Consider the following 12,727-nt stretch of genomic DNA (forward strand, 5'->3'; position numbering starts at 1 on the left):
TGGCAGAGAGGAGATATCCTACCAACTCTAAACTGGATACAGATGGAGTGTAAGCTAAAATAAACATAGAAGGGGTACTGGCATATCTAGTTCATGAGCACACAATTGTAGGTTGGGAGGTGACTGATGTGAGGCATAAAACACCAAAACGGCCAGTTTCCGTGGTGTACAATCTACGTTTGTAATCATACGTGAAGACCCAGGTTCCTGCTTCTCACCTCCCTGCTGGAAATAAGGGCGAATGATTGCGAGGAGAGGGCAAGATCATATTTAGCTGTGATGTCCTTCACACGCAGGTAGCCTGTCAAAGCTGACATATGCAGGGGACCACTTGAATGAGGAAATAAGTGGCATGGCACAAATGAACAATATTTCGATAGGCTGATGAAGGGTGATCCAGTCTCAAAATGTTAGCTCTATTCTCTCCACAGATGCTGTCAGCACTACTGTGACATCCAGTTTTCTGCTTTTACTTCAGATTCCAGAATTCATAGTAATTTGCTTCTATTTAAGTAGTCTGTTTTATTTATTTAATGAGGAAATGGAAGAAAAATAACTTTCTAAATTCAACATTCTCCAAACTGATGCCACAATAAGTTATCTGCCCTTCAGGCTCAGACTAATACGATGAGAATGTGTTACTTGTCCAGCTGTGGGAGGCCTACACAAATTGACTGGGAGGCCACACCCAGATCCTCATTGGCCAACGACCACACTGAAACTCTTTAATAATCCTATGAGTAGGAAGCTATAAGAATGGCTGGAAATGATACATCAATTAAGTGATGATACTGTCCTAAAGCTGAGGTTAGATGTGTAATTAAGACAGTGCATTGGGAACTTTATCACACACCTAACCTCTGTCCAACTTAGGAATTCTCACTGTTAAGCCTGGATTCAAACAGTGGAAAATATCTCATTCCCTTGCATTGTCATCCCTAAATTTGACTTTTTTTGTTAAATTTTGATAAATATATACATGCCTCCCTTGACTTTCAGGACATTGAGACCAGAATAACATTTAAATAATCCATAAATGGATTGAAGCTTTGTAATTAAATTTGAGCTGTAATAAAATGATAGGAAAGGACCATTCATTCTATTGCACCATTACTTACACTACCATTAAGGCTATCTACTCAAATTCCATTTCTCTACCCTTTCCTTCTTTTATTTTATATTCTTTTTAAATGCTTACCCAGTTCCCCTTTAAATAATGTTACGGTCTGTACCTCAACAGCCCCTCGAGGTAAAGTATTCCATGTTGTAATAACCATCTGTGTGGAGGGAGAAAACATTCTTCTCACTTTCCTCTTCATACTTCTGAAATCCTGGAGTGGATTCCTCTCTTATAATTCCCTCTTGGCAATCTGTTTCCATGCATGCGTTTTATTGAAAATATTCCAGGGAGTTGATTGTTTTCCTTTGTGTTCAATAGACACAGGGGCATTCTGTTATGTACAAAAGGTTAAGAATGGACAAAACATTCAAATACAGCTGCCATTAGTGACTCTGTTTCCAAGTGCATTGACCAGTGCATCACTAAGTATACAGACCAGAAAGGTTTGCTACCCAGTCTGCGTCCTAATGAGGAAAAGAGGTGTAGAGGGACAGGGTGTCCTGTTGAGAGACAGGTATAGACAGACTGTATGACCTGGTGAAGGGTAGAGGTGTAGACGGACTGTACATCCTGGTCAGAGACAGAGGTGTAGAGAGACTGCATGGCCATGGTCTCTACACCTCTGTCCCTCATCAGGCCATGGAATCCCTCTACACCTTTATCTCTGACCAGGACATACAGTCCATCTACACCTCTGCCCTTCACCAGGACATCCAGTTCGTCAACACCTCTGTCCTTCACCAGGACATCCAGTTCTTCTACACCTCTGTCCTCACCAGGCTATGCAATCCTTCTACACCTCTGTCCTTCACCAGGATAGAGGTGTAGACGAACTGTATGTCCTGGTCAAGGACTGAGGTCTAGAGGGATTATTCACACAGATTTTAAATGGACTGGGTTAGGGCTAGTACCCTATTTCTTCAGGATGCACAGTCACTTTTAGCAACAATATATTTGTTTGGTTTGAGGATAGGTTAATCAATAGGAAACATAGAGTGGAAACAATGGATTATTTTCAGCTGGCAGGTTATAAGAACATAAGAACATAAGAAATAGGAGCAGGAGTAGGCCATCTGGCCCTTCGAGCCTGCCCCGCCATTCAATAAGATCATGGCTGATCTGTCGTGGCTCAGTTCCACTTTCCCGCCCTCTCCCCATAACCCTTAATCCCCTCTCTTATCAAAAACCCATCAACCCGCTTCTTAAAAATATTTAGCGAGGCAGCCTCCACCACTTCAACGGGCAGAGAATTCCAGAGATTCACCACCCTTTGAGTGAAGAAGTTCCTCCTCAACTGGCAGGGCAGGCTGTGGATACTCAGCTGTTAAGTATATTCAGGATTGAAATTGATAGATTTTGGGCAGTAGGGGAACAAGGGGTTATGAGGATAGGATCTGAGGTTGAGAATCAGTCGTGATCTTTTGAACAAAGGAACAGACTTTAGGGGCCCTATGGCCTACTCCTGTTCCTATTTCAAATGTTCTGTTGTATGTCTATTCGGCATCTGTCAGGCTTCGGCTAAGAGTCTAAAGCAAACATTTTACTGTGATTGTCTCAAATGTTTGGAGTATAGAAGGTTTTGTTGGTTGCGATCTTTCCCAAAGGAGATCGTCCTTTTGTCCACACCTACTCATTCAGCCCTGATTGCTTACTGCAAGCAACAGCTCGGCATTCTTATGGATCCTCTCATCTGTGAAATTTTAGGGAATTAAGTTGATGGGAATACGTTCTCCGTACATTCCAGTCTCTCTCAAGAAGCATGTTCACTTTATCTCCCTGGATCCTTTCTTAGGAGTACCTGCGGGAATCAGACTAGTGTTATTTAAAGGCTGACTGATTTGATTGTACACTAACATCCTTCATGGGTTAAAAGCTGCCTGCTCCACACAATTTATCACCAGAGTTGCTTTGGAAACCACCAATACTTATGTTGTGCTCAGGGGCAGAGTGGCACAGTATGTTCTAGTGCTATTCTTTCATCTCTGGGCATCAGATCCAATGCCAACCAGCCAGGCCATGTAAAGTGAAGCATAACCAATGAAGCACATTCACTTTTGGCAAGCAGTCCCCTCTATAAATCAACAAGGCAATTAAAAAATTAAAGAAGTTCATTTGACCTGTGGTTTTGCAACTGTCCCTGGGTCTCAGCATTACTATGCGTAGGTAGTGTATGCAGAGGGGACAGTGAAGGCACCTAAGAGTCAGTTCAAACAAATTGACAGTAGCAAGTCCTCCCCACCAATATAACAAGCTTGGCATTGAGATGCTCCCACTGTCGATAGCCAACACTCACTGTCTAGGCTCTCATTTGAAGAATGGCCATTTTGAATGAAATGGTAGACAGATAGAATCATAGAATCCCTACAGAGCAGAAGGAGGCCATTCGGCCCATCGAGTCTGCACCGACAACAATCCTACCCAGGCCCTATCCCTGTAACCCTATGTATTTACCCTGCTAATCCCCCTGGTATGGCTAATCAACCTAACTGGCACATCTTTGGAATGTGGGAGGAAACAGGAGCACCCGGAGGAAACCCACACAGCCACAGATAATATGCAAACTTCACGTAGTCACCCAAGGTCAGAATTGAACCTGGGTCCATGGCACTGAGAGACAGCAGTGCTAACCACTGACACCTGATGCTGACACCTGTGAAAATGGAAGGTGAAAAAAGGCAACACACTCAGGAGAGGAACAGCTAATAATGGGAGGGACAGATATGACCTGTTGAGTGCTTGTCTCATTTGTTTACAGGTGGCATTTACACAGAGTTTCTGATCACTGCTCTAAACTTAGTCACATTTATGAGATCATGTATAGCTTAGTAAATTTTGTGCTCTTTTAGATGAAGAACTGGGATTGGAGCACGTTACATTTTGACAGTGCAAACAGCAAAGATTCCCAAATTAGGTACAGTGCTGTTAGATGCAGTGGCAAGCTCCCTCTACCATCTTCTATCAATGTGGACATATGGTATTGGAGAGATGCATGGTTCTGTGGAGGATAGGATTCTATCCTGAGGGGTATAGTTCTGTGAAGATTTGTTTTATAGGAGCATTATGGTTCTGCGGGTGGTTTTAATTATGTGGGGATATGGTTCTGTGGGCAATATTATACAGTGGTTGAAACCTTTTCCTTTCATTTCAGGGACAGTGGAGAAATGACCTTTTTAATGGACAAGGCTCTATGATTCATTGCAGTGGAGTCACTTACAATGGAATGTGGATCAATGGTCGTCCTGCCGGTGCGTAGTCTATAGACTATATTACCAATTGCACGTGTGGCACTGATAATACAGTCATTGGTTAATTATTGTCCTGTCTATGTTGTTGCAATGATGAAGGAAGAGGTTTAGATTTGAATGACAATTTCGAGGACAAGCTTTCTTAGTGTTTTTTTTCCCTTTTCAGCGTATTATCTATAGTCATGCCAGACAGCTCTGCTTTCTGCGTTTTATATTTCAGCTCCAAAATTATAATGTAAACTGGCCAAACTGCTGCACTTAACAAATGTTTGTGAAACATTCTTGGGGTTGATTCTGATTTTCTTTGTGTTGGAGGGGGATATCATCCCACACCCAACTCCAGTTGGAAGTGCAAATATGTGGACAATTGTTGAAAATCCAATCAAACTCTCTGTGATATATGTAGTGATGGAATAGTTTGTCACTGTGTACCGTCAGTTATTACAGATGAATTATGGTTACCCTGCACGTTCCTGTAAAACTGAAGCCCAGCAAGACTCAGTGCTTTAAGGGAGATGAGGGGAAAAGTGTCATTAAAAAAGACAGAACATTGAGTTGCTGCTGCTGAGGCTAGTTGTTTGTAGAATACCTCAAGCCAGGAAAGGGCGGAGACTGGATTTAAAGTATCTCAGTCTTTATAACTTCTACACTAGCCTGTTCCAATTTGTTCTTGATCAGCATCCTCCACTCCATAAGCTTGAGGTCATCCAAAACTTTGCTACTGTCCTAACTTGTATCAAGTCCATTTCATCCATCAACCCTGGGCTGTCTGACCAATATTGGGTCTTGGATAAAAAAAGCTTCAATTTAAAAATCCTTATTTTCAAACCCCTCTCTATCTCTATGACTTCCTCTAGTCCTTTAACTTTCAAGGCATCTCCTCTCCTTCAATTCTGGTCTCTTCAACATCCTCGATTTTAATCGTTCCACCATTGGCGGCTGCACTTTCTGCTGCCATGACTTTAAACTTCCAAATTCCTTCCCTGTAACCTCTCTGCCTCTCCATCTCCCATTCTTCCCTTAAAATGCTCCTTGAAACTTACCTCTTTGATCAAGCTGGACTATGATGTGGATATGCTGGTGTTGGACTGGGGTAAACACAGTAAAAAGTCTATGCTTTATATGCTGTGCCAGAGGCCAGAACTCTCCATTCACCTGAGGAAGAGACAAACCCCGAAAGCTTGTGAGTTTACTATCAAATAAATCAGTTGGACTTAAACCTGGTGTTGTCAGACTTTTTACAAGTTGGACTAGCCATGGAATTACTGTGGCTAGATGAACAGGTCAGTGGCTGGTTATACTGAGGTGAGTATCTCACCTACTGACGTCCAAAATATTTCCACCATCTCCAAGACACAAGTCAGGAATTTGATGAAATGTTCTCCACTTGCTTGAATGAGTCAATGAGCTGAAGAAACTCGACACCATCCAGGACAGAGTGATTGTCACCTCAACTACCAGCTTAAACATTCACTCCCTCCACCACCAATTCACAGTGGCAGCAATGTGTACCATCTACAAGATGCACTGCAACGACTGACCAAGGTTTCTTTGAAAACATCTTCTGAACCCACAATATCTACCACCTAGAAGAACAAGGGCAGTGAGCAGAAGAAAAATGGTTGCCAAAGAGCTAGGGATAAGGTTGAAGGATCTGGATGTATTAATGTTCTTGACACTCCACAAGTTCGATCACAGCAAAGCAACAATAAACAAAACAAAAAGAATGCCAAACCATATAGTTAGAAAGGAAGTGTACAAGCCTGAGGCAGTCATGTTCAAATAGTACAGTGATCAGATCACACCTTGAGTACTGCATTCCTTGCAGGCTTTGTGATGTTTTCTAAATAAAATCTGGTGTTGCTCACCTTACAGTGTGAGACTAACAATACCTTACAAATAATGGAATCTGTTTCTTTTTGGAAAAAGCTGAAGCCAGTAAGCTGGTGATCCTTGGTGAGGAAATACGAGAGGTGGTGCAGGGGTTTCCATTTACCATTGAAGTTCAGCTCCAAAACAATGAAGGAAAGCTTGTGAAAGGTAAGGAACCATCCATTATCCTAATTGCAGGGCTTCCAGATATCACAGGCAAACACCATTCAAGACTTACCACTGCCTAAGTGGCTTGGTGGGCACATGCACTGTCTATCGTGGAACCAAGTTATACAGGTTTGGAAAGCCTTGCTGCCTAGTTGTCTAACCCCATTTGGGGTAACAGCTGCGCAGTTGCATTTGGCTTCAATGCTGCTGATCACTTTGTGGTGGGCCCAATCGGAAAGAACATAAATGTTGGGCAAGAACAGGATTAAGCTTGGATGTGATGCTTTTCCTTTCTGCTCCTAGTACCACCACCTCCCACCAGCAACCCCTACTCCAGTTCCATAGACTGGCAGGAATTACCAGTTGGGTGATGAACCAAACTCCAACAGCGGAGTGAGCACCCTGAGAACAGAGGACATGAAATAGCTCTGGCGGAGTTCACTATTCAGGATAAGGTGCAGCAGACACCATGTGGTTGGAAAAAAGCAGAATTTCTCCACATAGTAAGAATAACTGGTCTCAGAAACAGTCTATTATTATTTGGTGAGCTAGTACCAATGTTCTAATGTATTTTTATACTCCTTTAAGGCTTTATTCTGTCTTTAATAGCATGTAGAGAAATGTTAAACCTGCACAGGAATTCTTTTTGGGAAAAAAAGACTAATGGGGCTGGGAGGTGTGAATAAAGCAGCCGCTTGCTCCCATTATCTTGGATTGTGCATCGCTAGATGTCACGCACGACAGCCTGCAGCAGATGACCTAATTTCACATCTTTTAAATGCGCAAAGGGTACCTGAAAGAGCAAGACTCCAATTTAATTTATTTCACAGACAGCAAATGCTTGCTAATGGCTAGGACCTGTCAGTTGCAACACTGGTTTCCCACTAGCAAAACTGATCCAAACCAAACCCAAACTGACAAGCTGGCTGGCTGGCAACAAAAAGACTAATTTTTGGAAGGAACAAACTGTCAGGCTATGAGAGCATTTCCTACAAATGCTCACAAATTTGTGAGCCCTGAAAGGACTTGATGCTGATCTGACTTTGTACTATTGCACCCAATGCCTTGTTTACAATGAGCAGAGTGGTGTCTAATTCATAGGTAAATGCAGTCTGATCATGCCCATTTTCTACTCGTCTGCTGAACTGGGTGGGTTCAAAGTAAATTGGCATGGCTTCTTCCACTGTTGGCTCGTTGTCTGACATAAAACTGAGAAATACAGACCAAGCACCTGATCTGGACAGTGAGCCGGTGACTCAAGTAGGAAAGGACATGTATTTGGATGTCAGTTGAGGACAAGATCAAATCCAGATAAGGTGACCCCCATGGTGGAATGCCCTGTTAGCAATTAATGTCAAGGCTCATGCAAGGAAAAAGAGCTGCCTAGGTGAATTTTTTTAGCAAATGTCAGAAAGGAAATGGGAATAAAGATAAAGGTGCAAATAGAGATTTTGGAATTGAACAACAGGGGCGGCACTGTGGTGAGCACTGCTGCCTCACAACATCAGGGTTCAATTCCAGCCTTGAGTGACTGTCTGTGTGGAGTTTGCACATTTTCCCCACGTCTGCATGGGTTTCCTTTGAGTGCTCTGGTTCCCTCCCACAGTTCAAAGTTTCGTGGGTTAGGTGGATTGGCCATGCTAAATTGTCCCTTAGTGTCAGGGGGATTAACAGGGTAAATACATGAGGTTACAGGGATAGCACCTGGGTGGGATTGTTGTCAGTGCAGGCTTGATGGGCCTTCTACATTTTGGGATTCTATAATTCTAACAGAAGCCAATGAAGCTAATAAAGGACAATAGTTATATAAACAAGCTGACCTGAAATCAGCATGCTAGAGCTGATATATTTGGCGCAGAGAGCTGCTATGCTATGAGACCTGAGAAACAGATAGGTAGGAAGGGAAAGCATAGTGAAGAATAAAATAAAAAGCAGGCTGCAAGGTTAAAGAGAGAGAGAAAAGACCTGTGAACAATAGACAGGAATGAAAAGAAAGAGAAAGAGGGGAAAGTATAAGATCATGCCAAATATTGAATTTAGAAAGGAACTATGAAGACACAGGGTGAAACTTGAAGAAAAGCTTTTTTAAATTGCAGAGAGAGCATATGTGGGACTGTCAAGACCGGCTGCTATAGACTGGTGCTTGTTCAGCTTTATTATAGAAATGAGACAATAAAGGAGGCCTGCAGAGACAGCCCTTACTATAAACTGGCACTTGTCCAGCTTTTTAAGAGTTAGAGCTTGCAAGTGGGGCCTGTGGAGACAGATCTCCCTGTGGGCCGATGATAGTCTGCTTTGTTTATAGAGAGAGTCGGATCCATAGCGATAGGCTCACTATGGAGTTCTGCTCATCCAACTTGTATTAATAGAAACAAATGCCTCTTGCTTCTCCGATAATTCTGCCCAGTGTGAAGCTCTGCCACACACACCAGGACAAACACATTTCTGAAGCTGTGCTAGGGAGTGGCGTCTCTAAAGATATTTCCCATATGTTGAACTTAGTTCAGCTCTGTAGAATGGCATAGAGAGAGTTTTTCCCTGAGGCATGGAGAAACAGAGGAAGTGAATTCTGAGCTGTTTTCACTGTTGACTTGATTGGCCACAGCAGGCAAAACTCTTCTTTTCCTCAATAAGAAGAATTGATGATACTTGTTATTTGGCATTGTTTCCGAGTGTAAATTGTTCCCATTCCTTTAATTATAACTTACTTACAATGTTCATCTCCTAACGCCAGTGACTTCCCCGGACCCATCAGAGCCTGCACTGTGTAATGAATAATTATGCAAATGAGCACACTTTGGAGAATTGAGTGTTATTAGCATTTGACCTTTCGGGTGGGATTTGCAACAGCTTTAAATCATTTAGAAATCACATAGACCCGAAGATGAAAATTGGCCCCAGTAGTCGGGGCAGCCGTGGAAACAGTAAATTGGCATCAGTGTCCCTGGGACAAGAGAAGGGAGGGGGGGCAGCAAAGTAATCAACCAGGCCTGTCTTACCTGATTGCTGTCAAACACTGAAGCCTGCTGTGTGGAGATTTGGTGAGAGCAAAACTTGGCTTCTCTCCGTTCAAATAGTCTGCGGTGACTCACCATTGAGGCGCACACGAAGGGGTGGCCACATGGGCGAGATACCAGATGTCAATCATGAGGCAATAGCCCAACAAAATTCAGCAACTTCAGAAGGAGAGGAGAAAATTAGGTGCGAAGAGTCGAATTTAACAAATCCTTTTTGATTTTCCTTAATGTCTAAGCTATAACGTGGCTTGCCTCCAGGTGCTGGGCATCATTCCAGCATCAATGATATGTGTTAACAGCTTTGAGTCAGGTTGGGTAGCTTGGGCAAAATGTTTTTGTAGCATTCAGTTGGGTAACCAGGAGAGTTACTCAATAGTGCAGTAAAATCTCCCTCCAGTGATCTACTTTTGCCAAAATGTTAAGAAGTGGATCGAGTTGTATTCCCCTCACAGCTATCTTTGGGAAGAAACGAGGCAGCCAGATTCTCTCATGTTTCCTTTTGGCAGGCGTAGCGCTCTGATGTTATAGCGTTCGCTGTGGAAGTTATAAAATGCCTGGTTAATCTGCTCGCGGTCAGGTGACCAACCCATCTGTTGCCCATATAATAGCAGCAATAACTCGAAACCATTGTTGTGACAACAGATACCTGGTAACACTCCACTGATGGCTACGAACTGAAAAATCCACCAAGAATCTTGCTAGTGCACAGATGTTATATTCCAGCTGTGCAAAAGAATTTATTGCCTTCTTGTTGCTATGCCAACAAAAATATATGTGAAAAAATACTGGATTTCTTTTTGTTGTCAGGTTAATAAATGTGTCATACTTGTATTTTCAGCTTTTTCACTGGGGCTGAGTTAGTGGGTATGAACTGGGGCAGTGACAGAACTTTCTGCAACTTTCGTTAAGGGGAAGTCGTGTCTGACAAATTTACTGGAGTTCTATGAGGATGTGTCTAGGGCGGTGGATAGAGGAAAGCCGGTGGATGTGGTCTGTCTTGATTTTCAGAAGGCGTTTGACAAGGTACCTCACAAGAGGTTATTGCAGAAGGTCAGGGGACATGGAGTTGGGGGTAGGGTGTTAGCGTGGATAGAGGATTGGTTGTCAAATAGGAGGCAGAGAGTGGGGGTCAATGGGTGCTATTCGGATTGGCGGTTGGTGACTAGTGGAGTGCCCCAGGGGTCGGTGCTGGGGCCTCAGCTATTTACCATTTATATAGATGATCTGGAGGAGGGAACCGAGTGTATGGTGTTGAAATTTGCTGATGACACCAAGATTGGGGGAACGGCAAATTGCGCGGAGGGTGTGGAGAGTCTACAGAAGGATCTAGACAGGCTGGGCGAATGGGCCAGGAAATGGCAAATGGAATTTAATGTTGGCAAGTGCGAGGTGGTCCACTTTGGTAGGAATAATGGTAGGAAGGATTATTGCTTACGTGGAGAAAAACTGCAGCAGGCGACGGTGCAGAGGGACCTCGGGATCCTTGTGCATGAGTCGCAAAAACCCAGCCTGCAGGTGCAGCAGGTGGTCAGGAAGGCGAATGGGATGCTGGCCTTCATAGCGAGGGGGATTGAATATAAAAGTAGGGAGGTCTTGCTGCGGCTGTATAGGGCATTGGTGAGGCCGCAGCTGGAGTACTGTGTGCAGTTTTGGTCGCCGTACTTATGCAAGGATATTTTGGCCTTGGAGGGATTGCAGAGGGGGTTTACTAGGCTGATGCCGGAGTTGAAGGGGTTGAGCTATGAGGAGAGGCTGAATAAACTAGGCTTTTACTCGTTAGAGTTTAGAAGAATGAGGGGAGATCTCATTGAGACATATAAGATGATGAATGGGATGCATAGGATAGAGGTGGAGAGACTCTTCCCGCTCAGAAAGGACAGTAGGACTAGGGGGCACAGCCTCAAGATAAAGGGGGGGCGGTTTAGAAAGGAGTTGAGGAAGAACTTCTTCACTCAAAGGGTGGTGAATCTCTGGAATTCTCTGCCCGTTGAAGTGGTGGAGGCTACCTCGCTAAATAATTTTAAGACGCGGGTTGATGGGTTTTTGATAAGAGAGGGGATTAAGGGTTATGGGGAGAGGGTGGGAATGTGGAACTGAGACACGACAGATCAGCCATGATCTTATTGATTGGCGGGGCAGGCTCAAAGGGCTAGATGGCCTACTCCTGCTCCTATTTCTTATGTTCTTATGTTAGCCTCAGAGATCCCAATCTAGGGAAGAGAGAAACAGTCATAATTCCCACTGCTGGCCTCTGCTGGGAAGTACATGTGTGTTTGCATAGGAACATAGGAATTAGGAGCGAGAGTAGACAATTCAGCCTTTCAAGCCGCTCTGCCATTCTATATGATCATGGCTGATCTCCTAATTCCACTTCCCTGCCTTTCCCCGTAGCCCTTTATCCAGCTTTTGATCAAATATTTATCTATCACTTTCTTGAATTCATAGATTGATTTTGCATCCACTGCACTCTGGGGCAGTGAGTTCCATAGTCACAACCCTCTGTGAGAAGAAGCTTTTTTTTATCTCTGTCTGGAACCTCCCCACTCTTACACTACAACTATGACCCCTTGCATGTTGGGCTGAGGACAAGATTGGACTCAGTTGTGATGCCATCCCATAACCAAATAGCCCGCCAACAATCTCTGTCATGAAAATAAGGAATAAGAAGCCCATCAAGTCATCATCATACAATAGAATCTCATTGAGTTGAATCGCAGGGGAACTGCCTCCAAATTTGGGTTAAGAGGAGTTTCGTACAAGCCATTCTCACATGAATGTATCTCTATGCAACCTGATATGCCTGCAAATGTGGTCTGTGCCAAAAATAACAGGTTCAGATGCCAAATAAAAAGAATAAAGCATTAAATATGTAAAAAAAGTCTTTATTCATTTTATTCACAGCTTAGAATGACCTGACTTTGCAAAAAACTGGGGCCTTGCATTGAGAAATTCCGGGAGTGAGATCTGGAAAATCTCTGCAATCTTTTTCTGCTTGGCATGCTATTTTCCATTGTGCCCGACCCAGCCCGCCATGCTGTCAGTGAAGTCAAACATGTTTTCAGTGTTTTTGTGCTATGTTGCAAATTTCCAGAACATCTCGATGGCCTTCATGGCATGGCAGCTGAGCAGGCGGCCATTCATCAGCCTCTACAACGTTGAAGCACATATTTCTCTACAGGATTGAAGTGGAGATGAGAATATCCTCAACAACACCGTCAACTTTCTCCCAGGTTTAACCATGCCTCAGGTTTTCCCATCCTTTCTCTGCTCTGTGCACCTTGATTTTGCACTCTTGTGTGGTCTAA

General features: G+C 43.5%; 1 protein-coding gene across 3 annotated transcripts in view; it reads left to right on the forward strand.

Moving 5' to 3' along the window:
• The window catches only part of LOC145337667 (MORN repeat-containing protein 1-like), a 189,933-nt gene that overhangs the window by 31,662 nt on the left and 145,544 nt on the right, over nucleotides 1-12,727 (forward strand). For all 3 annotated transcript variants that reach the window (XM_080182483.1, XM_080182481.1, XM_080182482.1), the window contains exons 7-8: nucleotides 4,269-4,365; nucleotides 6,295-6,405. In XM_080182483.1, coding sequence (XP_080038609.1) covers nucleotides 4,269-4,365; nucleotides 6,295-6,405 — 208 coding nt within the window. The remainder of the gene's footprint in view (nucleotides 1-4,268; nucleotides 4,366-6,294; nucleotides 6,406-12,727) is intronic.

This window comes from Carcharhinus amblyrhynchos, unplaced genomic scaffold (assembly GCF_965287045.1).
Source record: "Carcharhinus amblyrhynchos unplaced genomic scaffold, sCarAmb.v2.hapA scaffold_56, whole genome shotgun sequence".
NCBI classification, from domain to species: domain Eukaryota; kingdom Metazoa; phylum Chordata; class Chondrichthyes; order Carcharhiniformes; family Carcharhinidae; genus Carcharhinus; species Carcharhinus amblyrhynchos.